General features: G+C 36.3%; 1 protein-coding gene across 2 annotated transcripts; it reads left to right on the forward strand.

Moving 5' to 3' along the window:
* Pfdn1 (prefoldin subunit 1) lies at positions 1-27,595 on the forward strand. Of its 2 annotated transcripts, none has more exons than XM_083131835.1 (4): positions 1-77; positions 11,053-11,175; positions 20,528-20,656; positions 27,210-27,595. In XM_083131835.1, exons 1-4 carry the CDS (start codon positions 42-44, stop codon positions 27,312-27,314), a joined length of 393 nt encoding a protein of 130 aa, XP_082987961.1. In that variant the 5' UTR covers positions 1-41; the 3' UTR covers positions 27,315-27,595. The 2 variants fall into 2 exon arrangements, with proteins under 2 accessions (XP_082987961.1, XP_082987959.1); XM_083131833.1 differs by lacking the exon at positions 1-77 and adding an exon at positions 285-324.
* The last annotated feature ends 351 nt before the right edge of the window (positions 27,596-27,946 follow it).

Below are 27,946 nucleotides of genomic sequence, written 5' to 3' on the forward strand. Positions count from 1 at the left end.
ACGAAATTGACAAAAACGAATCGGAAAAGTAGGAGAGCATTATGGCGAAGCAACCAGTGGATTTAGAACTGAAAAAGGTAATTTGTAAATTTATTATGCACTATCTGATTGTTATTTGAAAAACTTTCTTGAATGTCGTAACCAACTTACTAATGTAGATAATATTATTTATTCTTTTATTTCTGATATCACAATGTCAGATTATCAGACACTCGTCTGTGATAGATTAGATGTTTTCGATTAGATTAGATTTATGTAGTATTCTTTCCACCTTTGTAGACGAGCATGGATATGCCACAGAATTTCACTTTTACATATGCACAGGTACAAAATTAACCTGGCCTCCGCGATAGTGTAGTGGTTTCACCCTCCCCTTATGATCAAGGAGTCCTGAATTCGATTCCCGGTTGATGATTGCACAGTGGTTCGGTCTTCTCTCTTATAGTGTAGTTTAGTTTATTTGCGTCGAAGGACTACCGTGTGTACAAATGATAGTGCATGGTAATATAGGACATGTCAATACATTACAATACAATATTAATAGATCTTACACATACAAATATTAAAGTACATTACCAAAAATTGTAAAAATTGGGCATTATTCGGGTCTTGTATCAAAATCACAAACAAAAGGGTAAAAATTTACTATTCCACAAACACATGTAACTTCTTCGTTTCGTCACTTTTAACATTCGTCCTTACCTATCTGCTTCGCGGAACATTCTTGAAGGTGTATTCACGTTTTTTTGATTGAAGTAATTTATTTTTTTCACATTACGAGTACTTCTTTATTTGCGTTGTTTCTCTTCCATAAGACACAGTATGGCACCTACACCTTCATACATCATTGAGTGTCGTGCTTGTGTTTTGTCGATGCAGTGTTTCCAACCTTCGTAACCCAATAAATACTCATGAAGTGATTTTTTTTTAACCCTAGAACACTACCGTACATAAAATTTACGTATGCTTCGCGCTCAATTCCCTCCCCTACCTCCCACATCGCACACACCTACCCCTCCGCCTATGGTATTCCTCGGGCATTCTGTCAGGCGCATGGCAGCACTGTGGTAAGGATGGCAGAAGCAGTGAATGTCTTTAGTTTGTGCGTTATGTGGGACTCTGTACGTCAAAAATATGTAGCGATAGTAACAGAAGAAAAATCTTGCACGTAATTTTGACATGCATGTAGTAAAAACGCCATTTGTATTCACGTAAGATTTGCGTGAATTTTTCTAAAATATCTCATTTTTCTATAATATGAGCAACATTGCAGCGATCAATGGATACATTATTCACACTCACAACTTCTACAACAATCAGGGCAACTCAGAAAAGAGACTATTCTCACAAATTCAGTTCATGCTTCACCTCCATGAGAACTTGACAAAGATCTGGCAGTAGCAAAGGCTAATAAATCCGGGACAGTCACAGGAGTTAAGAGAGTCAATTTTGAAGGTACTGGGGAAGGAAGGGACACGTGCAGTAGCAGCCACGTCACAAGTGAACAGAAAGTATTGCAGTTTCTGCAACTACAAGAAAAGGAGATGACAACTACGTACTGCTCCTGTGGGAAGTCAATTTGTGGAATACTACCGTACGTAAAATTTACGTATGCTTTGCACTCAAATCCCTCCCCTACCTCCCACCTCGCACCCACTTATTCCTCTGCCCAGCAGTGCCTCAAGTTGTCTGTCGGATATAAGGCAGCACTGTGGTAAGGAGGGTGCAAGCGCTGATTGTCGTGATTTGGTTTGTTATGTTTTGCATTGTACGTCAATTTTACGTAGCTGTGTAAAACGAGAAATATCTTTCACATAATTTTGACATTTGTAAATTCGATTTGGATACTTAGATTTTGAAAACGAAAGTTTAGAAGCCTGCATTATTTTCTTGTAAGACATTAAAATTACATTTGTTCCTTATTTACAGCATTATGAATATTATTATTGTTTGCTTCTCATTGTTCGAACTTTTCGCCTTCATTCTTAATGTACGAACGGGCTTGTCAAGCATGACCTTCTCTTAAAATATTCTAAGTTTAATAAAACCATGTTTATACATTTTAAAATGAAGAATACAATTCCAGTATAAGGAAAATAAACAAAATAATGTTCACAATGAATAGAAATTTGTTTTCATGATGTAGAGGTTGTTTTAAAGATAGATTCCTTCATGTACGTAAAATTTACGTAGCAGTAGTTACACTGTAATATTGGAACACGGTAGTGTTCTAGGGTTAAGCTGCTTCGCATTATTTCACGAACAAAATTTTAACTATGCTTGCCTAACCTAACCTAACCTTGCCAGAAATGGTTCTTGGGGCTATGCGTGAATGGTTTTTCTGGATATCCGTCAATGGTTTGTGGGGCTACCATTTTTCAAGTACCCAATTACAAAATCCACTGGATCTTCCACACCTGGTACGAATTTCACCATGCATCCACGACACGTCATCTTTTCGGAAAACAGTGGCGTGGTTGGAAACTCTGCAATCGACAAAACACAAGCACGACACACGATAATCTACGAAGGTGTACGTGCCAAAGGCTATTGTGCATCGGAGAATTAATTTTCAACAAAAATAATGAATTTCCACTATGATACATTCCCACATGACAGAAAACACCTTCCAGATGTTAGACAATTTACTTCTACATTAATTCACACTAATTAATTCACACTAGTCTATGGTACTTAGTTGCTTGTCAATGAAAAATGCATTGTCCATGGGAAGTGTGTATGATTGCATAGGTAATTTGTAGGTTGTTTTTTCATCATAAATAACTTTTTCAAAATCCAACGTAAATCGAAATCGAATCATGTAAAAATTGAATTAGTAGCATGATGAAATTGCAATAAAACAAAAGGAACTTGTGCCTTTTCTACAATCCAAATAGAAACCAAATAAGCCTCAATCTAATATCTGAGAATACACAACTAGAGCTTCAAAAAAATGCAAAATTTCTGGGTATTCTACTGAATGAACGTCTTAGCAATATACAGAATACACAAACATGCTAGTTTTATAGGGCCGTTAACTATTGACATGTTAGAGGCGTTTTGCTTTGATTCCTTGCTATTCTCTTACCTTGACACAACAAATGCAACATTTTGATTGTTTGTGACATGGCTAATGAACAGAAGACTGTGCCTAAGCACGAAATGAAGTCCCAGCAACAATAAATAAAGCAACATCTAAAATATAAATATATGTTTATGAAATGAATGTTAGTTGGATATTTACATCCACATGCTGATAATGTTATGTGTTAACAGTTACATTGTAATTGTGTAAGTTTGATTTAAATGCATGCCGATTGTGATACAACCGCCATGTAAACAAAACTACGGTTCTAGGCTAAGGTAGTGCATTTGAAGCTTGCAAAGGTACTGGTAAGTTATATTAAAATGAACTTGTGATCTCTTACAATGTCTGCTTTACATTATGTTTGGTTATTCATTTTGTGATGAGATGGCAGCCATTTAGAAAATGTACCGTGTACATGGATGGGCTTATTACTGATCCCCCCCCCCCCAAATTTTATCGTGCTCTTCCAGTTTGTCCTGAATACGATTTAATTTAGGATACATAATTTTTTTAACGTTATATTAAGTAACATATTTTATTGTACAGTACTTAAGTAAAGCCACAGAGTAAATAGTATGTGGTATAACTATGACTAAATAATTAGGTTAGCAGGTTTTCTTTATTTATTCTATTGAATGCACACTTGAGTAGGTTAGGCAGGTCAGATTTGTTGCTTTTAGCATTTATTTCCAGGTTGCTACTGCTGTTGCTAGCTGCTCTTGGTTGCGCACACTGTTATTCAGAATATAGCGTATCGTACCCAAGGTATTGGGTAGGATGTATAAATTCTTAGCATAGTAGGAAACAGAGATAGGAATGCTGAATAAGTAATCAGGCAAAGGTCGGGTGATTGACTTGGAAGTCGTATGTGGCATGAGTGTTGGAATTGTCAGGAGGTGTGATCAGTTGGCGAGAATACGAGAGAGAGTAAGGACTACGGATTGTGAGAGAGGAGCAAAGTGGGGAACGACTATTGGACGATGGTGTGTGACAAGAGACAAGTGATAGCTGCAGAGGACAAGCTAGGAACAATCTCCATATATTTGTAAGGCAAGTAATATCCTTTCTTTAACCAATCCATATCGGTTCAGTCATGGAGAGTATAAAACCCATATCCAATCTAAGCTAATTTCTATCGCCATTCCTGTAAAAGGTAACCTCTTGCATTTATCACATTTAGGCCAAGCGAGTGATAACCATCTGAGAGATGAATGAGGAATAGCTACATCACCCAATTAAATCTAGAGGTTCTTGGTTCGATCCCAAACGCAGCATGGGAGTTGCGTTACGTGGTGGAGTCTGCTTAGGGCTTCTCATCCATTTTTTTGCAAATGTGATGAGAAAACACTGCAGTACGTGAAATACTGCGATTTTCATCTATTTCATCCAGAAATATGATGAAAATAATAGAGCCTTCTAGCTTTTCAAATTACGTACGTGCGATATGGCGCCGGAATTTTCACTTGTTAGCGCTTCACGTTGTGTTAATTATCAATTGTTACCAAAGATCAAGAAAAGAAAGCAAAAGGTAGGCCTAGCAATATGCTACGCGGTAAGGCGCAAATAAATAAGAGTAGAGTTTTAACTAGGTTATTCGGCGATTGGCTTGTGAAAAGATGAGAATTAACATTAGGATGTTGCATAAAGGTTGGTTAAATATTTTAAAGATGTGTTCGGTACTGTCGTCACTCTGTTACGCGATTGTTGAACCTAAATTATCAAATTTCCGGGAGAGTAAACAATTGAATTGCTGATAATGTCCTGTCAAAGCCACGGGGGGATGAGAAATGAAAACAAGCAACTTAGTGCTAATTTTAAGCTAATGAAGCATTTTTCCTGCGCATAGGCTAATCATAGAATCATGGCGCAATCTAGATTTATCCACCCCGACATTCTCGAAACTATCCAGTTTCAAGGTAACATTCACGAGGATGTATTAAAATTCATCGACAAATTTGAAAGTTTAGCTATTCTTAATGAGTGGAATGACTTAAAGAAAAGGCAAATGCTACCGGCATTTTTGAGTGATTCAGCATTGGAATGGTTCAATACTTGGAGTCGAACTCAGGAAGCACCAAATCGTTTAACATGGATCTCCTTCATTCTATTCTAATTAATTCCTACTGAAGTCAAGTAGTAGTGAGACCTGACATTCAACGCTGATAATACATACATCGATTTGAAGCAATATTTACATACAACTCAATACTTCACATTCACAATTCGACGATATGCAGTTCTCAACTGTACGTTTTTCATCAATGACAATATTTGTACCTACAAAGTTAATGCATCAAAGTGAAAAACATTTTTCACGGCCACAAGGAACTAATATATACATATATACGTGGTTTGGTTCAAGAAGAAACTTCATTGCTATACGCAAAGACTATTAAGTGATGATAACAAGAGTAAAATTATGGTATTTTACTTGAACTCTTAGTGAGAATCAGAATCACTCAAGCATTAATTTTATGGACAAATGTTAGTGCTGTGATTTTGTCTATCGAACACTATTATATTCTTATTTTCAAATACATAAATTCATGTACATATATTATTATTCAAGGACAGTTATTAATACAGTGTATATATTTTGATTAACTTCAAATTTTCTAATTAAATATTTATTGTGATAGTTGACATATATTATAAATAAAAACGACAGCGATATTTAAATGATACAATAAAGTAAGAGACGGTGAAATTTACATCGATAATGACATATGTGTGCAAGTGTAACTCGGATGAGTATCACAAACGTTGCTGATTTTCTAAATATTAACTTCCAAATACACAACAGTGTTGTACAGTGTCAGTGCTTGCAGGATCGATTACACTACTTCGCTAGTGTGTCATTGAGACATATATTTTGACAAGATCCATTCTTGTGGAACAATGCTTTTATAATTTTCTCACGTGGTGTCAGAGTGTTGCATGCTTATGCACGGACTTCGCTACGTCATCATGTAGTATTGGAACTCATATGTGTAGCGTAAGCCTCTCAATGAATACGCGCACGAGCAGATTGTCAAGTTAGCATAACAAACTCACATGTCAGTGTTTACCTTTCATATGCTGACAAGTTTTGTTTATTTATTTTGTTTGTTTATTGGTTATTTTTCTCCATTCCTTTTTTTTCTCTTTTTAAAGAACTATATTAATCAAATTACATATTTTTGGTTATGGTATGTTAATCCAATAATTTTGGGACTATATTTTATAATAATAAAAAAAATCTCTCCATAGAAAGGATCGATATGGAATACAACTTTAAATCTTTCATCTTTAGGTGAAAATCAAAGGATTTTCTTTAGGGGGTAGAGGAGCGTATCGTACCCAAGGTATTGGGTAGGATGTATAAATTCTTAGCATAGTAGGAAACAGAGATAGGAATGCTGAATAAGTAATCAGGCAAAGGTCGGGTGATTGACTTGGAAGTCGTATGTGGCATGAGTGTTGGAATTGTCAGGAGGTGTGATCAGTTGGCGAGAATACGAGAGAGAGTAAGGACTACGGATTGTGAGAGAGGAGCAAAGTGGGGAACGACTATTGGACGATGGTGTGTGACAAGAGACAAGTGATAGCTGCAGAGGACAAGCTAGGAACAATCTCCATATATTTGTAAGGCAAGTAATATCCTTTCTTTAACCAATCCATATCGGTTCAGTCATGGAGAGTATAAAACCCATATCCAATCTAAGCTAATTTCTATCGCCATTCCTGTAAAAGGTAACCTCTTGCATTTATCACATTTAGGCCAAGCGAGTGATAACCATCTGAGAGATGAATGAGGAATAGCTACATCACCCAATTAAATCTAGAGGTTCTTGGTTCGATCCCAAACGCAGCATGGGAGTTGCGTTACGATAGAATGATGAAAGTTTGTGTCGAGCATTCTCTTCACTGCAAAATGAATATTTTTTTCCATTATGTTAATTGAGTAGGTGGATAGTGATTTGAAAAGTTCGTTGTAAAAATTCCCTACTACTTTGAAAGATTGCATGCTAGGCTATATTGTCTAATGTCACAGATATCTTTTACATTAAATGAGAGTACAAGACGTGCATTATCTATTTCCAGATCAGTTGCATCATTTTATTTAAATCAATATTTAGTTTTCTGACATGCTTTCAGTTAAAAAAAACAACTTATAATTGGAATGGATGTCATGAGCAGACATAAACACAATCAAACTACGACTTTCTCCAGTTTCTATGATGCACTGGAAAATGGCATGGACCACGACCCCGAATATTTTGGTGAATAAGTTTACCTGCATAAATATGTAAAAGAAGGTTGTAAAAAAAGTCATGCAATATTTTGTGTTTTTAGTGGATCGAAAGTGGAAGCCTAACATGCTCTCTTTTATTTTAGAAAATCAAGCTACCTGTTCATGTAATATGAGCAAAAGGTTTTGTCCTGACAGGTAACATTAATAAAATTTGAATAACATGTGATCACGATGCCATTATTGACAAAACTTTAAAAAGTACATTGAGTAGATTTATCATTTAACTTACATTATGATTTGCATGAAATTTAAGTTGAAAATGAATAGGAAAAAACATTTTTGCTATAGAAATAAATCAAAGTTGTGCACATTTTGCAAATGCAAATTATGTGTTCAAATCGGTTTGGTATAACCTTTCAACACAACAGCTGGCATACGAAATTCCGCCATTTAATTTCCGACACAACATAACACGTTATTAAGTATTTTAATGAAGCCAAGGAGTGCCTTTAGATTTAATAATGACATTAGAGATCTGTTAGCCTTAACGAAAGTTGGAGAAATTGCTTGATGTGCTAATGCTGCATTAAGTTGATTTAATGCTTCCTTAAAATTTAATGAACATTGGCCGAACTGGCCATAAGTCTAACATCTCTAACCAAATAAAATAGGTCATATCTAAGAGAAAACCCAGTCAAGAAATATTTATACATACCTTGAAAACTTAATTTTCCATCATGTTGAAGGATGAAAAGTGTCAAGTGGCATACGAATGACATATCGGGTATCCACAATTTATCTTTACAACTTCAAATCTAAATAACTAAATAATGGAACAAGGTATTTCAGTTCTGTTGCCTTCATTTAAAAGACAAACTCTCAAAGATTTTTTTACCACCGTGCATCTCTATCTTTTTGCCCGTAGGATATCAATGTGATCTCGTTACTTCCAGTATTAAGTAAAGTCTACATGAGCATACTGTACTGGAAAATTAAAAAATGGACTGACATATTCGACAAAATAACGCCATTACACCTTAAGCATGGAAGAACATTTTTGAGAGCTGGAAGTTACTCTGGGCAAGCACTCCTCAGTGTACCACTTCACGGTGACGATACTCTATTTCCTGCGATGTCCGCTTTAGTACCTCCTCAGTAACTGTTGCGATGGCTGCAGTAAACTTGCGGAGGACTTGAATATTGGCAACTGGCGTTAGGTACATAATATCCTTAACATAACCCCATAAAAAGAAATCCAAAATCCACTAGTCGCCGCTGTTTCAAGGGTACCACAACAAATTTTGACAAAATTAATCAACACCACCCACTGTCTGCTAACTTATGAATAATTATTCTTATTAGGATGACACATTCAGTGTCACACCTTCAAACCATCAGGAAATTTCGTTTGCTCTGTTCCTTCCCCTTTTCTTCGCCAGCAGTTTCAAAAAGTATAAATGTCTGTACACATGCAACAAAAAATCACTTCAAAGTCTATCGTTAAACTTGCAATTCCTTTTCTGTGCCATAATGAACTAAGCTGCTATGTCGAAAGTTTGTTTGAAACCTACAGACTGAACAGATAGGCACTCAAACACTGGCCGTTTACAATAAGCAGCTTACTTTACAGTGGAAGAGAATCTGAACTGAAATTCAGTTCTGCAAGATGATGGAAATAAAAGTATCATTATTACTAATTGTTGTCACCAAGTGCATGGAGCAACACCAGCACTTTCTTGTAACTCGATAACTCTTGTATTATCAAGAGGGAATGGTTCAACAGTTAGATTGTTTTGTAAAATGAGCATTTTAAAATCACATTCACACATTTAAATAGAGAAATAATATTCATGGAAGTATTACCTTAATCATTTCTTCTGGAGCATTTGGGTATCCCGAAGAAACTACTCAGGACACTGGAACAAATGGTGGCCCTATCTAGTTCGCTGCACTTTTTGACACTCAGTGTAGTGCAGGTGTACTCCGGTGTCAGGCTGGTGCCAGGAAATGACGTTCAACCAAGTAGAAGAATAGTGGTGTTCAAGTTCAGAAGATTCAACAAATGCCTGTCTTTAGTTGTTAGCATGCACCGTTTAACCAAATAAAGGGGCTGATACCATTCGGGACTGTCCCAGACAATCCTCGATGTACAGCAACCACAACTTAGACACCCATGACTCTCCATAACTTTACTAATGTTATTTCATTGTTGCCAACTCCATATGATAATACACTATTTGAAATGATTTATTATGCATTGTGTTTGGTCATGACTTAGGAAAGAATGCCAATTGTAGCTATTGAAAAGGAAGTTGCATGTAGTTAGGTCATGTTCATAGTTAACATTTTGTACTTATATCAGGAGTTTTAGTGGTTTACAAATGGCAATACTGGTTTGACGAGTGAACAGTGTAGACAATGTCTTATAGTACAAATCACATGGTACTTGTTTGTGCTTTGTGTGTGCTGTCCTGAAGTGTGCAATATTGCTTCTTAATTTGTGATGAAAAGGAAATTATCTGAGAATACAGAAATTTGATTTTTTCAGTCAGAGCCTGTAGTATACAAATTTTGAATTTCAGAAAGCATACCCTGCACATAGTGTGAGTTTAATATGTCACTAGATATATTTTAGGTACCCTTGAACCTCTGCACCCTCTCGAGAAAGTGAAATATTTTGTAAGGTTTATGAAGAATGTTGTTTATAATAGTTTTCAGTTTTTTAGCTCACAGAAATGTGTTATGTTACCGTAGCGTATTACCTTACCATGAAGCAGAACAGCTCGAAGGCTTTGCACAAGTGAATATAGCAACCAACACAACATTCCACAACAGCAGCTATAATTTTACATCATTAGATTTGGAGTTGATTGCAATTTCCAACGTGTTCTGTTGCTATTTTAGTGTGCATGCAAATGTTTTTTCCTAATAAAAAGTATTGAGATGTCACATTTTTACTTATGCAGGCCATGCTTTGGAATCAAATAACTCCATTATTTTAGTTTTCCGCATGCTGGAACCAATTATGTATTCTGTAGAACCTCAAAATCTGTCGATGTGATTATTCATTTTGATACTAGTAACATTTGCTCATGTTTTTCTTAACTTAGTGTGTGTGTAGTCAATGCGATTTTGATGAATGAAATCAGTGAAAGTTGCCTGAGACAGGAGAGCCTCCCAGATGGTGCAGTGGTAGCGTCATCGCCTTTCAATCAAGGGGTCCCGAATTCGATACCCAGTGGAGGCACATAGTGGTTCGGATCCCACTTTAACTGTAGGTCCAGTCCCGATTAGCCTTACTGTGCATAAAGTGGACTTAAAACACCAACTCAATCAATGCCTGGGCCAGAAGGATTTTAATTTACATGGTCCATACTTGGGATCAAAAATCTTAGTAATTTATGGTTTCTAAACTAAAATAAATTGTATGTTATATGAAACATCAAAATATGTGTATTAAAAAATATTCTTAACAGGGTACAGTTGGTCAACATCATCGAATTCCACTTGTATTTAAATATGTCAACAGCTGCTTAATGCAAATGCACAGACAACTGAATGTGTAGTCATTTACATTTAGTTTTGTCTGAACAGTTTCATTGCTAAGAATATTGGCCATGTGAGCTTTTTCCACAGAATATTCAGCTTCAGTCTGTCCTCTCTCAACCTGAAGGTTGTAGTTCATATGTAAAAAGAAATGCATTTTTTATAATACATATTTTGTTTTCAGGCATTTACCGAGCTTCAGCTAAAAATGCTGGAGACTACCCAGAAACTGAAAATTGCAGATGCTCAGATAGATGGATTGAAGAGGAATATCCAGTATGCACAACTAACAGAAAAGGAAATTGCAGTATGTATAACTGTTTTGAAATTCTAACTTTTCAAGATGGATATTAGTTTAATGGTGTTTGTCGATTAGTTGTTTGTTTTTTAATTTATTAAAATCATTTAAAAATGTAATAATTTTTATTTATAATTGATGACAAATTATATTTGATGAAACCAAACCTTTTTGTTATTGGTTTTTCATATTTTCAGCTGGCTAGCAAAGATTGCTTTTTCTCTATACATTAATTCCTCTCAAACATATGCTTTAATTTTCTAATATCTTTGCATGATTATAAAAACCTATAACTTTTAAAATAATAGGTTTTTTACAACGAAATATTGTTTGTTACATAGAGGAAACTGTAAAACTAATGTTTGAAGTGATTTGGTTCATGGCCATTTCTTCTGCTGGGCACCATTCACATCCAAACACTCTTGCAATTTTCATTTGAATCCAAGAAGTGCATTCTGATGGTGCTCGTCCAGAATGTTGGGAATCACATCACATATCTTGAACTTCAGGTCCTCAAGATCTGTCAGTTTCTGTGCATACACCTGTGTCATGACATGTCCCCAGCCAGAAATCGCAAGGCGTAAGGTCTGGTGACCTTGCAGGCTAAGATATGGGTCCTTTGCAGCCAATCCACCTCTTCCCAAATTGACCATCAAGAAACTCACGAACTTCAAGGGCAAAGTGTGTGTGTGTGTAGGGGGCGCCATCTTGCTGGAACTAAAAAAAAGTAAAGTAACGTGCTCCCCTGTGCATAGCACCATGCCATGAAGGTTTATAGAGGGTGTGGGGGTAACGCCCCACACTTTCTTGATCCGGTCATGAGTGGGGGTGATGTGATCAGATCATGCCCCTGACCACCTTTACCCCCCAGGGTTTCCGCCAGGTACCCATGTTTATTCGACGCTGGGTGGGCGCCGGGGTCGCTTCCATCGTTAGAAAAGTTCCCAGATTTGAACCGGCCGGGGATCGAACCCGGGACCTTTATCATGGTAGTCAGATGCGTTACCGACTGAGCCACCGTGGCCGATTGCTGGAACTGCAGCTCATTAATGATGTCCAACCTCTGAAGTTCTAGGACAAGCCATGTCTGTAACACTTTCAGGTGCTGTTCACTGCGTCGTCCTCGAAGAATGTACCAATGGAGTGATCCATGGAAACTGCACCACACATTGACCTTGATGCCATCCCACTTATGTGTCTCAAACTCATGTGGATTCTCAACCCTCCAAATTCTGCAATTTTGTCTTCACTTTTTTCCGAAACATTAAATGTAGCCTCATTAGAGAAAAGAATGAAGACTGAAGGGTTAACATTAATTCATAAAATTCCTTCCTCGTTTCACAATACTCTTCCATCAGATCATCTGGCTTTGACTTTTTGCGTAAGATACTGTGTAACATAGACCTCGCCACTCCCAGTTCCAAGGATCTTCATTTAAGAGATTTCTTTGGACTCCGTTGCATGCTCTCCTGCACTGAATCCAAAACGTTGTTACTCGTTCTTCCTCCCACTACGTTGCAAATCTGCTATGCTTCCCGTAGCCTTAAACTGTTCGTACCATCTCTGAATTCTTCTATCTCCTGGAGGTGTTCTTTCAAACGTTGTTTTGAACCTTCTCTGCACTAAAACACAAGATTTTAAATCAGCAAACTGTAACACGCACTGAGCTTTTTCCTACATCGATGCCATCTTGGAATCACATGATCACACATCATTCAGCAGTGGGGGTAGAACAAAATTTTAAATATTCCTATGTAAAAAAAAAACATTGTAATAAACCTATTACTTTTTTAACCTTTAGTATACGACTGGTTGAAATTTCTACCCCCACATGCGACCCCCTTGAGGATGAATGGTCAATATTTCGACCAGAAGCGCGTGGCAGGAATTAATGCACCATTTCTTGAAAACTATACATGATATTTCAGTTCTGTCTTTTTTATCTTTAGTATGCATAAGAAGATATGACATACTCGAATTACAAAATAATATATCCATTGTTAGTACTATTAACAAGCAAAGATTGAAAAAGTCCTTTGTTTGCCTTCGTTACCATTATATTATTGTAGAATAGAGTTTTAAAAGTTGATATTTTACATCTAAACTACTGCATATTTTTGAAAAAATTAAATTCTACAAGCAAGAATGAGTAAAAAGCAACATTTTAAGCAATGTCCGACAAATAAGAAATCAGGGGGCACGTGGTGGCAAAGACCCATTGTCAAAATTTGCCCCGACCATGTGTTATCACACTGCAGCAATACACTGTGTTTCAGTTCTCTTTTTTGTTCATTAGTATACATTTACAGGTATTATATATTGGAATTACAAAACAATACGGCCATAGTTACTATTATTAACAAGCGCCCTTTGAAAAAGCCATTTGTTTCCCTTTTGTTACTATGGGATAAATAGAAGATAAAAGGATGTTACTCCTCAACCACTACATCTTTTTGAACAATGTAACTTTTCTAAGGGTCATTCCACGCGAAATCACCCACAGTAGGTTGCTTCATAGTCATGGATTTCTTTCATTTTTTTAATACTGATAGATACTTGGTCTAATATGACAAATATATAATATTAGATTTGTCCAACAAATATTATGAAAGTTACAAATTTTTGAAGATTTTCAGAAATTGGTTTAATGAAGGAACGCACCTTGTTACACAAAACATGTCATATCTCAGAAACTATGTGGAGTATGTTGATGATTTAGGAATGAATGGAGAGGAGAAGGACTGTCCTAACAGAAAATAACTATACGAGGGGTGACTGAAAAGTTCTCGGCCTACCCATGATGCATTTATCGTAGCTGAATGTTACTTTAGCTAATCATAATATATGCCTTTGCAAAGCCCCATACCAAATTTCATAGTACTATCTTCTTTTGTTTTTCATATTTTGATGTTTGAAGTGAAGATGGTGAGCATTTTCTGAAAAATGGATAAAGTGAGCATTCGTGCGGTTATACAATACCTCCTGAAAAAAGGCATGAGTGGACAGGACATTATGGAAACATTGGGGGAGGATGCCCCATCGTATTCTACTGTGAAAAAGTGGGTGGCGGAATTCAAGAGGGGGAGCACCTCTGTCCAAGATGCACCTCGCAGTGGAAGGCTGCCAACGGCCTGTACTGAAGAAAACATCACAGCAATACAGTATCTTGTTATGGCAGAACGTTACAGAGTGTCAGAACGTTACATCGCAGAGAAAGTGGGGATGTCCCAGGAACGCGTTGGACACATACTAACAGTTGTGCTGGACATGCACAAGGTGTCATGTCGATGGGTCCCGAAAATGTTGAGTGCTGAGAAGAAACGTCAGGGACACTTCTTGTCTGCAGCAAACTTGACCCTCCTTCAGGCTGATCCTAAGACATTTCTCCAACATTTTGTAACCATGGACGAAGCATGGGTCCACCACTTTCAGCCAGAGTCCAAAGTGCATTCAAAACAGTGGAAACACCCCCCTCCCCCACCCCCAAAAAGTTCAAGTCAGTGAAATCAGCTCGCAAGGTGATGGTCTCTGTTTTTTGGGATGCGAGGGGTGTCATCCTGGCTGAGTATCTAAAAAAAGGTGAAACGGTGAACGGTGCATATTATGCTGCTCAACTGAAACGTTTGAGGGAGGCCATCAAGGTGAAACGTCGTGGAATGTTGAAGAAGGGCGTCCTTTTCCTCCAAGACAATGCACCCGCGCACACGTCCACCATTGCAATGTCCGCCATCGAGTCCTGCAGCTTCGAACTGCTTCGACACCCTACCTATTTGCCAGAACTGGCTCCCTCAGACTTTCATCTGTTCCCTAAACTCAAGAAACATCTCGGTGGAATCCATTTTCCATCAGATGATGACATCATGGCTGCGGTGGAGGACTTTTTTGCAGTGCAGGATGAAACGTTCTAGAAGGAAGGTATCATGGGCCTACAGCACCGGTGGTAAAAGTGTGTGGCGCTGAAAGGGGACTGTGTTGAAAAATAGTCATGAACGATTGAGCCCCTGGCAACCCTTCATGGGTAAGCCGAGAACTTTTCAGTCACCCCTCGTATTACCACTCTTACCTACTCAGAAAGTAGAAAAATCTTTAACTAAACTAAAATGTTGTGATGAAAAAAAATTCCACTTTATTTGATAGGGCGTCTCAGGTTTTACAACAATGAAAATTGATACACAGCATAATCAATACATGTCAAACATAATATTAAAAAATCAGAAAGGTAATATTTTTCACAGTAAAATTGTCACAGGTTTCAATATAGGGTGTATGAACCAATTTTCCACTGGCATACAGCTATATTTTTGACAAATGGTCCTAAAACACTCACTAATATGAGTACACATAATATTGTTAGACATGTTGAATAAGTGGGAGAAACATTACTGTGATGTTCATCCACTTTTAGTTCATAGAAATCGTACTAAGACGAGAATTTATGTCCAGAATGCATATGGGTCAGTCCATACCGAAGGTTCCAGCACTGTTTGCTTGACCACTTTTAAAATTTTCAATATTTTTGTTGTTTTAACATGCATGCAGGGGTAGTTCAAAGCATTGTCTTTCTAAAACTTGACTTTGTTTAAAAATGTTAGCTTTTTTTTTTTTACTTCGGGTATTTTTGGCCTTCCAGACAGTTGCGATAATTATGATAGCTCAGCTAAGAAAAATTATAGAAAGCTGTGGTAAACAACATTGTTTTCAGTACATTTCAAGCATTATTTTGTGTTCTGTGTGGTTTTGCACCATCTCTAATGGAAATGGCTGTAATTTAACACCTTTATATTATATTCAATTTTGAACAAAAGTCAAAGTTTAGGATTTTTTTTAGTAGGGAAGTATAGGGAAGTAATATAAAAGCTATATTTTTTTTAGATACAACATATGCATCCAAAGTTGTGGCAGAAAATATTTGAGTTCTGCTACTTGTTTCTTCTTCTCGTTAAAGCTCTTTGAAAATGCTCGATTTTCATTTTATTTTTTTAATCCAGTCCCTATATCTCTGATGGAACTAAAAAAAATATATTTGCAGCGTAAGTGTACTCTGAGAAGTACCTGTAAAGAAAAATCGAAATGGATATACCATGAATAAAGAAAAAAGGTAACTTAAGTCATTGGTTACAAATAAATATTTGCCTTTAATGAACTACAATGAAAATTATTGTACATATTTATTAATTACATCATGCAAATGGCATAATAAGTCCATTAGTAGCTATTATGAAGGAAGAGATGTGTAAACAGAGGTTTGTCTGAGGAGGTTGACTTGTATGCATACTACCATTAGTGCTTCATTTCCTTCCTCTTTTGCTAGCATCCTTTCTCTCTTATAATTTTTTTCCTTACATTAGAAAAGTCAAATTTAAAAATATATTGAATTAGTTTGTTTTTTTTTTCAATGATTTTCTTATAAAATGATTCCATGAAGTGTTAAAACAAGCAATTTGTACAATTGGAGAGAGAATCCCTTTCTTTCACAACTAAAAACATCACACAGATGTAGGTGTGTTGCATATTTTCCAAGCTGCATGGCATCAACATTTTGAATGATGATGCAAATGAAGTGGCGTGGCTAAAGAATTATATTTGGAGTTCGGGTAATGACTGTAAAGGATTTATTAATTCTCTTGACATTAAATGTTATTTGTATTTTTTAAGGATAGATGTTTTTTCACACAATCACAAAGATATCTTGTGAAAAGTCAGGTAGTACATTTCGCATTTTCCCTGAACCCTAACATCTTTTTTGTTAGAATAAAGTTAATTGTGGTATATAATTAAATCGGAACACTTTTTAAATGTTTTTTTCATTTCTCAAAATATAGTATATGTGCAGATCTTTGTCACGTTCTGTTTGCGTTCCAATATCATGTACAGAGATAGTGCCTGCTCCATCCCTCCACTCCAGCCTCGTGGAAGCTTCAGTGCATTGATTGAATGTAATGGGTTGCTTGTCTACGTGGGGGGACCCAAAATAAACCAGAATCGTTCTCTGGTGGGCAGGCCCATTGTATTACATGCTTTCACTGCTAGATGTTTTTTGCAGGGACCCTTCTGCATCAGTCTGCTGAGTGAAGTATTGGTGCCACGTAGTGAATTTTTTTGTTAATCACATCTTGCTTGTTCATCAATTTTTGAGATGGCTGAAAAATTTGAAAAACATGAGGCTGTGAAATTCTGTTTTCTGTTAGGGAAAATGGCAGGGGATACAGTTGTAATGTTGTAATTCTTAAGTCACTTTCAAATCTCTGCCTGAATTACATTTTTGGAGATTGAGAAAAAATACAAATATTTTAGGGCACCACTTGAGCTATAGTGTGACAATTTTTTAAACAATGTATTGCATGTTTGGGGAGAGTTTGAACCCAAATTGGGGTCACTAATGTTTTGAAAATGGGAACTGCCATTTTCATAGCAGCAAGATATTTTGGAGGATGGATACGGTATTCCATTTTGACTAAATCAGCCAAGACAATTTTATGTGGCAAACTTATAATTTTGGTATGCAGGGGATATTTAAGCTTGAAACATAAGAAAAATAATGGGAAAACACAACTGTGATATAGTGTGAACAAACTATATTGAAGCAGATTTAAAAGTCAGCTGCCTTACCATACCTTTCAGAAATTAAATAAATGAGACAAAAAAATGTGTTTGTAGCTGTAGCCTAATTCATTCCAACATAGGCACAACATTGCATTCGCAAAATAATTTGTTTCATAAATTAAAGTACAGAACGAAATATTCACTATGTGGTGCTTCATCTTGGTAAAATTAACTTTATATTATCACAGCTTGGAAAAAATAAACTTTATATTATCACAGGTAAGGTCTATACTTCACAAATGACAGGTTCCCTGTTAAGTGAAGAACCAACTGATCATGAGAGAACATGCTTAAATTTGAATATTGTTGCAGGGAGACGAGTGTAGCAAACCTGATTGATAAAATTTAAAGTCTCACCACTGTTTTTTTTTTTTCCAGGGAAGAAAGGTTCTGGTACTACTCAAGTTGATTTGTTATATTACTGTGTTGTTTTGTTATTGTGCTCATCATAAGAACTACTCAAAGTTGTCTTATGTTCGTAAACAACATACACACACACAATTTATATATACTATATATATGCATGCATGTATACATACATTTCTCTTGTTAAAATAAAATATCAATTTTTTTCTCACCTATAATAAGGTCCTAGAGTACTGTTGCGTACCACCAGAAAAAGAAAAAAAAAACACTAAGTATACTGAAATCTCTATTTTACGTTTTTCAGGGGACCCAAGCCGAGAAAACTTAATATGCAGCAAAATGTGAAATATGGGGATAATTTTATAGCATTTTGCTCTATTGGGACCATGAATATTGAATGTATAATACGGGGAAATATAAAACTTGGGAATGTAAAATCGGGGTTCCACTGTATAACACATTTTGAGCTCCCTCTGTATGAATGCAAACTGGGTTCGAATCCTGGGTAGATTAAATTCAATTTTTCTTTTTGAAGGGCGAGGTTCAGGCTGCGACTGTGTAATATGTAATGGATACATACTACATTCTAAAGAGACATAAAAAGGAACGAAACCTACACACAAGAAGGAAAAACAGAAAATTGAGAACAAAAACCTGCTTATATACACACAAAAAAAATGCTACATGTATGTCTGACCCGTTGTGTACTTCATCTCATCATTAATTTCAATGTTGTGATTAACCTAGAGATGTAGAAAAGTGCCATAATACAAGGAAATAACTAGGTCCATAATATTGGTTTATGGGTTAAAAAATTGTGGACATATTTTAAATTTCAGTATATCCTTCTCTCCCACCTACTCAGCAGTTAGGGAGGCTAGTGGAACTGTGCATACAGTTTAAAAGTTGGATATGCCAAAATATGTGCCTCCTCAGGGAATAGAACCCTGGAAACTCATCACGAAGCAAGAGCATCAACTGTTAACCCATCCAGGAAGAGTAGAATTAAACTGTTGGTCAAATCTTTCAGAACAGAAAATCTTACTTAATTTAGTTTAATCATGATAATTTAGTTTAATCATTTTAAAGGTGTGGAGACCTTCAGTGTGAATTCTTAACTATGTTAATAGAAAATATTAAATAGTCTTTGATTCAGTCAACTAAAACAATACAGTGCTGTGCAAAGTGTATCAACATCGCATTTTTCTGTGATAACTTATTTCAAACTTCGTACATTCAAGTGATTATTTTTATATGTTGCGCAGCAAGGTAGGTGCATCTTTGATTCAGTCAACTAAAACAATACAGTGCTGTGCAAAGTGTATCAACATCGCATTTTTCTGTGATAACTTATTTCAAACTTCGTACATTCAAGTGATTATTTTTATATGTTGCACAGCAAGGTAGGTGCATCTGCACCAACAGGTGGTAGACCAGTTTGAACCATTTACAAAATTATTAAAAATATATATATTTTTTCAACGTGGCAAAATATGACACTTTTATTCTTATCACCATAATGATGTTGAATAATTTTCTCTCTGGATATTGGATATTTTGATATCTAGATATCCAAATTATCCAGATATTCAGATTATCCAAAATATGTAGAATACCCGAATGTGTGCAATATCTGGCCAGTTTTATCGTTTATCCAATGTACTGGTCCTCCACATATTATTTTATTCTTCATGTTCCTATTTCTACTGTATGGATTCTCTGCATATTTTTTTTAATGTTTTGCCTCATTTGTTTTCCCAAAACAAATTCTGCATTACTAAATTCAGTATAAGTGCACAAAGTTTTCCGCCATAACAAAAGAATGTAAAAGAGAGACAGTTTAAAACATTTTTAGTTTGTTGTCCCGATCCTTTATTTGGTAATTATTTCCTTAATTTCAGACACCATTCTTACCAGAATAACTTACTGAACGTTAAAAAGTAAGTAGCAATCTGAATACACAGATTATCTGAATACATTTTTTTCATTCACTTTGGTCACAGTGTGTACCAGAATTTTTGTGTAAAATTTTTATTTTCTTCTTCAACTTTCGTTATTGGAAGATAAAATGTATAAATTTCACCTCCTCAAAAAGACGTGTCATTGAAAAAGTGGGTAGGGGGGGGGGGGGGTCATCTCTGTAGGAAAATTAGTTCTATGTACTATGTATTGCTATTTTTTTGAACATCATGTCAAGTTGAACAAGCGAGTGCAGGAAAAGCTTCCATCGGAAGAGGCTCTCATGCACTAAAGGTTAATCACACACACAAAATGATAAGCTAATATTTATTCTCATTTGCAAAAGAACAAAGAAACATATTTTATATACCTTTATTATTCTTGGTAGCTTTTTATGTGTAATATTGAATTATGAAATTTTTCCTCCCAACAGGTTTTACCTTCAGAAACAAAGACATATGAGAGTGTTGGAAGAATGTTTCTGATGGCAGATATAACCGAAGTTAGAAGCAGTCTCGCTAGCCGCGTCAAGACTTATGAAGAAAAGATAAAGACGTTAGAGGTAAGTTTTGTAGTTGTATTTTTACACGCTTAATTTGGTCCCAGGAACAGTATTCACATCATTTCTCTAAAACAACTGTAGACATTTTATTCTAGTTTTCCTTTATGTACATATTCATTCATTCATTGTTTTCTGCCCGGGGGCAGGTTTTACCTTGCAACGTTCATGCTGTTCAATCTTAAGTCCTTCGCTGCATAGCAGCATAGGGCCAATTTATTGTGATGTCAATCATTTGGTATCTTCTTTCCCTTGACTATCCCTTCAATAGCATCCCTTAGGATAGTTTCTCTCATCCAGTGGCCCAACCAATTTATTTTTCTCTAATGATTATCTCCAGCATTGATCTCCTTTCCCCAACTCTTTCTAGCAGTTTCATTTCTTACTTTTTCTGTCCATTTCACCTGTTCCATTCTTGTCCATAGCCACATTTCTAGAGCTTCCAGTCACTTTTTCTCACTTGTTCTAAGTGTCCATGTTTCCGCACCATATAGAGGTACACTCCATACAAAGCGTTTCATTAGTCTTTTCCTCAGTTCTTTTTTTGTAAATCCACAGAAAATATTTGTCTTTCTATTGGAGGCTTCCTTCGCCATTGCTATTCTCGCTTTTATTTCTTGACTGCATTTTGTATCACTGCTTATGATGCATCCAAGATATTTAAAGCTGTCTACTTGTTCAATTCTCTTACCTCTGATACTCACTTGTGCCACTTGTGCCTTTTTCAGTTTTCGTCCGATGACCATTGCTTTAGTCTTCACATTTATGGTCCTTTCATTTTCTGCCGACAGGGCCATGTTATCTGCAAGCTATTTTTCTTCCTCCTACTGCTGCTACTACCTTGCCATGGAAACACTTTTTAACTATTTCTTGTGAATAGGTGTTGAATAATGTAGGGGAAAGGCAGCAGCCTTGTTGTACCCCTCTTCCAATTTCACTTCCTTGGCTCATTTCTTCTCCTATTCTCACTTTTTACATGTTGTTTCACATATAGGTTGCAAGTAAGCCTCCTTTCCTTCCAATCTACACCAATATCCTTTAGTATCCCTGAGAGCTTGGTCCAATTCACTCTATCAAAGGTTTTCTCCAAATCAACAAAGGCTACAAACATTTCTTTACCTTTTTTTTCATGTATCTTCCTCCAATTGTTCTCAGTAGTCCTATGTCTTCTCTCATACCTCTTCCCTTTCTAAAACCAAACTGTTCTTCCTCTATCTCTGTTTATTTTACAATATAGGCATCTATTTACAATTCTCAAAAGAAGTTTTGCTGATTGTGATATCAAACTGATTGTCCTATATTCAGAACATTTCTTGGCTTTACTTCTCTTCTGTAGAGGTACTAAGATTGTTTCCACAAAATCCTTCTGGCCGTACACCTTTTTCATATATTTAATTGCATAAGTGTAGCATTTCTTTCTTCCCTTCACCCAGATTTTTCCTGAATTTTACAGGAATTTGGTCACTTCCTGTTGCTTTTCCGTTCTTCATTTTTTTGAGTGCCGGTTCAAATTCTTCCATCATGATTGGTAGCCCTTTTTCGTCCTCAGGTACCTCCTCCTCTTTTTTTTATGCATAAAGTATCTGGTCGGCTCTCTTTCCCATATAGATCTATTACATACTCTTCCCATGTTTTCAATATTTCCTGTTTGTACTTTCATTTCTATTCTCATATTCTATCATCCACATTGCTTCCCTGCTTCTTTTTTGTAAAGTCCAGGCATTGAATTTCACAGTACATCAGGTCATATTTCCCTCTCTTTTCTATTTTTTAATTTTTTTTTTCCAGATCATGTCACTGTTTATAAACATTCTTTTCGCTTCAACTACTTTTTCTTTAAATTCTGTTTCAAACATTTTTGTTTGTGTTTCATCCTTTAGTTTCTCAGGGTGGCTACTCATCGGGAATTCCAGGAATTCTGCGTGAATTATTGACTACGGGAATTATGCCGGGATTCTGCTTGAATTTTTCTCCGTAGACGTGAAATATTGCAACTTTTATTAATCCAAATCCTATTGAATTTATACATATTGATAAATGCCCTGAGGCGAGATTTTCACAGTTAAGTTTTTATTTTTATCGAGGAAGGAAAATAATGTTGTGTGAAAAATAAAACAGAATTCTCTCGAACTGTTTACTTTGTTACTGTCCTTTGTAGAGCAATCTGACAGATGGAAGATTGTTGCCAGATATGGTGATTAGGTAGATTTCAGTTTGAAATTCTTACACAATTAAGAATTTTCGCAGCTTAGAATATATACCATAACATTTGTGTGACTTGTGTTTATAGATGTATTTCGAGTCTTGAGTATGTGAAATGGCAAATGTAAAGCAAGAACCTCAAATTAAATGTTTTAAATATACCGTTTAATTAAATTAAATTAGAATTTTTGGATACATCAGAATGACACAGACACTTCATATTGTTACCATATTTGTGTGTGCATATCAGTGGCGCAACCCCACAAGGGAAGGGGGGCAAACATTGATGACCAAGGTCACCTGCAGGTCACGTACATTTCATAAAATTTTCTAGCTCGCAATGCCTGCTTTCCTTATTCTCGTCAAGTTCAGAACCGTAGCTAGGGAGCGGCGGGAGTCAGCCCTGACCACAGAACAATCTAAATGATAAAAGTTGTAGAAGAGAGAATGCCGTGGCACCTCGTGAAATTATTTGCACCCTGTTAAATCAAGATTGTTTTTGTTTGCAAAGAAATGGATTAAAATTTTTCTTGTTCACTTCACTCGCAATATGATTGTTTTCTGTAATGCACTGTAAATTACCAGACAGAGAAATAAGACCTCTCTCAATGGATTTTGTCTTAAATGCATGAACAACTGTTGGAGGAAAAGGAGCGTGCACATTTGAGAGACAATTTATATAATTTTTGTTGTTGGTTTGTTATGAGGTGGATGAATTGATTATGTAGTGAATAATAGACCTACATGCTGTATATATATATAAAGTGAAAGAGGAGAGAGGAAACACTCACCGGACACAGAAAAAATTCAAATATTCGTGATGGTATGTCACATCTTCAGGAGTAGAGAGACGTTATAGAACTTGGTGACAAGAAGGAAGAGTAAGCATGACCTGCAGTGTTGCTAGGTTCCGAAAAAAGAAACAAAAAAAAAAGTGTGACAGTGTCACAAAAAATATATAGATGGTTCTTTCACCAGACTTGTCGAAAACTGTGAGTGGTTTGGGGGGGGGGGGGGGGGGTTGGTTGGGGAAAGGTGGTGGTGAGAGTGAGGATAGGGGATGAGGGGCGTTACTGGGTGGCCTTGTTCAGGCCTGGGAGTGTGGTTGCATTCATGGTCGATATGTAGGCTCTCTCCCATCTTCTACGTATTGAGGTGTTGGTGTATTGGGGCAAGGAGTGGACGATCGCTACCTGGAAGCAGTCATTAAAAGGAATATTGTGTTGATTGGTGTGAATGGCAACAGCAAAGTCCAGGTTTTGGATAGAGGAGCGGTGGTTGTTGATGCGGAGGTTCAGGGCTGTGGATGTTTCCCCCAGGTAGAAGCTCCCACAGATGTTGCTGTGTGTGTGTTAATGAAAGTTTGAATACGTACACAATTTAGTGTTGCCATGTATGTAAAACATATGTTGTACATGAAAGTTATACATATTATGTGTACAAAAACAATAATATTCAGAATGCATTTGTCATGCATTTTCTGCCATTCAAAAATAGTTTGTGTACTGGTTTTTCATTGTTAATGAATGTGAAATTGAACGTTTTTTTTTAAAAAAAAATGTTTAAAATCGTTTGTTCCAACACAAATGCTTTAACACAGACATCTACCCCCTTTTTGTGTAATCAAGAAGGATGATGTCTTTGACACTACCTTTATTCTGGTACCCCCTCCATACAAAAGTTCGTGGTTGGCGTCTCTGGTGCATGTGTGTGGGTGTTGAGGGGCGGTAATACGCAAGGTTGAAATAGGGAAACCATCAGCATGTGGCCTTGAATTTTTTTTAAAAATTTGCCGTGAAAACCGGGAATTATACTTGAATTTTATCATGGTCCTAGAGTAGCCACCGTGTTTCTCGATGTTAGGTTTCTTATTTTCTGTCCTCTTTTCCTATGCTCGTCTCGTTTTTTTTCCCCCTAATCCATATATTCCTACTGGTTTTCCCTCCTGGCCTTCTCCTACTACTGCATTCCAATCCCCCATTACAATAATGTATGCTCTCTTCCTTTCTTTTTCCATTATGTCTTCTATCTTGTTGTATGTTTCTTCTACATTCTTATCTGGCAAACCACTATGTGGCATGTAGCCTTGTATAAGCACAAAGTCTTTCTTCTTTACCTTCAGTCGTATCATGATTATCCTTGTCATTCACATAACGTACTGATAGTATTTTATCTTTTACGCGTGGCCCAAGTACAATGCCAACGCCATGAATTCCTTGTGATTCTCCTCCAGAGTGAAACATTCTGAATTCATCACTCACAAGTTCTTCACTTCCTTCCCATCTGAGTTCCGGTATTCCAACATGTCTATTTTATTTCTTCTCAATTTTGTCTTCAAGTTTTCTAATTTTGAATGCACATGACATACTTGAATTATGAGTACCGGCCCCCATGGTGGAGTGGTTAGCACAGTGCTATTTGTGAGCGTCCCTTCACCAATTTAATCATATTATCACTCATCCTCACCTTCACGATTAGCCACAAGTGGCAGAATAGCGAAGTAAAATAATCAATCAATTGAATTATGAGTGTTGTAGGATTTCAAGAAGTTTATTGTTAAAAGAATCAATTAAATATTTTAAAGCATTTACTTTTCAAATGCACATATGTGCAGAATACAATAGATAATTGAGGTTAGTTTTGTTTTGGAGGGGAAGGTGTAGGCTTTTCCAGAAAGTGCAATTTTAGCCTAGACCAAAGTGAATAGCAACATTCTATTTGTATCTCTGCTTTGACACTTCAGTCATGTTTGAAATTGTTTAATAGTTCATCCTGAATAAAAGTTAAGAAATCTTACACTGTTCTAGGTACTTGACCACAAAAGACTATGTCGCAACTTTGTTAAATAAATATAAATAGAAGAATCTCCAGAAAATCACATTATGGGCAGAAATTTCAAATCCCCCCCCCCCCTGCCTCTGTTCAGTCCCTATTTGGCACAAGACTAGGAAAATTGTTCCGTCTTTAGTGAATTGTATATGCACACACACCTACAAGCAACAATGTTTGCCGTTCAATGTCATCAGGTGATTGAAGGTTGTAAAAGATCCCTGTGGCACATTCACATGCACGGTGAGTGTTTTGCTTTAGACTGAAGGACCCATGTCACTTCGGTCTGAAAGCTCCTTTTGATGTGGATTCAGACAATCATGGCCTGCTTTCCTCCGCCATACTTTTAATCTTCCCAGCTGTTTGTCATACCTGTTGGGAGATGAGAACAGTGTTTTATCGTGTGTGTTTTTAGCTTTCTGAGAAGTGGTCTCTTCCACTGTCTGCGAGGCAGGCAGCCCCCCCCCCCCCCCCCGGCACTGCCTTCAGCCCCCTTGACATTAGGCAAAACTATTTTGTGTAATTTGTTTGCAGTGAAGAGTGAGAATGTAGAGACAGCAGATATTATTTTGCTCACAACTTTGGTGAAGGATAAATTCCCATTTTAAACTTTGGGCCTTTGCCCTCGCTTCCCTGGACCATTAATTGTCGAATGTTAATTAAAATATTGGATTTTACTCATTCTTACATTTAGAATGTAAATTGTTCAAAAACATGCAGTGAATGAGAGGTTGTAGCCTTTTATCTTCATTTTCTCCCATAGTAACAAAAGGGAAACAAAGGGCTTTTTCAAATGGCACTTCTAAATAGTAGTAACAATGACTGTATTGTTTTGTAATTCGAGTATATAATACCTGTAGATGTATACTAATGAACAAAAAAGACAGAAGTGAAATATAATGTATAGTTTTCAAGAAATGACACGTTAATTGCTGCTGTGTGATACCACGTGGTCTGGGCAAATTTCAACAATTGGGCTTTTGGTCCCACATTCTCCCTAGATCCTTAATTGTCTGACATTGTTAAAAATGTTGCTTTTTACTCATTCTTGCTTGTATAATTTATTTTTTTCGAATAGATGCAGTAGTTTAGAAGTTTATAAACCTATCTCTTAACAATATGGGGGTAAGGAAGGGAAAATAAAGACTTTTTCAAACTTCACTTGTTAGTAATAGTAACAATGGATGTATTGTTTTGTAATTCGAGTATGTCATTCCTTCATATGTATTGTATTAATGAATTAAAAAGAACTGAAATATCGTGTTTAGTTTTCAAGAAATGGCACGTTAATTGCTGCCGTAAGCTGCTGGTCGATTTCCTCATTGGAAATACAGGCATGGTCGAAATATTGACTATCTGGCGGAAGAAGGTTCAAGTGCTATAATGCTACTGTCATTAATCAAATGTGATAAGTTATGACTCAGTAACTTTAAAAGAGGAATTTTACAAGTATTGGTATCGGCTCAACCCTACTATAAATAGGTTTTATCTGTAATGTGCTATGTTTATAATTTAATTTTTACAGGGCAATAAAAATTACTTGGAGAGAAGTTTAAAAGATAGTGAAAACAATCTCCGGGAAATGGTGCAGCAGAGAAAAGAAATGGCCACTAGTAATGAGTCTACGTGATCCTAGTGGATGTTTTATTCTGAACAGGTATATATTTGTATTGTGTACATTATTGTACGAATTATGTGATCAGAAATGATGTGGAGCAGAATGTTTGTTCAGTGGGGGGAAAAATTGCTGTATATTCACTATTATTTTTATAAACTAATTTTGTTTTAGAATTTTCAATGTTCCTTCGCAATTGTTTTTTCATTATGGAATTTACTTGTAAAAATCATAATTGTTCGCTTTTACCATGCAAGTTGGAATGACATGTATGTAATAAAAATGGCTAAATTATACATATTTGATGTTTTAGTATGTCTTAAGAACTGATAATGTTGAAATTTATAGGCCATGTACCTAAAAGTGAAAGTGACTCTTTCTGTGGAGAATTATTGATTCATACGTGTATTCTTTCTGGGGTGAAAATGAAGTTCCTTTAGTAGCCAGTGAGAGTCAGAAATACATGGGATGGATAACCCATAAGCCAGAATGTCATGACGACTTTTACCTGCAATTTTCTTGGTTTCATACTTTTGCAGGTTATCAAGTTTAACTCCTGAGCTGCTCAATTTATATCAGAGGTAGGTGGCCAGTGATTAGACCTCATTATACAGATGTGAGGTGTCATAGCCACTTGTCTACATGGC

The sequence above is a fragment of the Lepisma saccharinum genome, chromosome 11 (genome assembly GCF_977018435.1).
Source record: "Lepisma saccharinum chromosome 11, izLepSacc3.1, whole genome shotgun sequence".
Lineage (NCBI taxonomy): Eukaryota > Metazoa > Arthropoda > Insecta > Zygentoma > Lepismatidae > Lepisma > Lepisma saccharinum.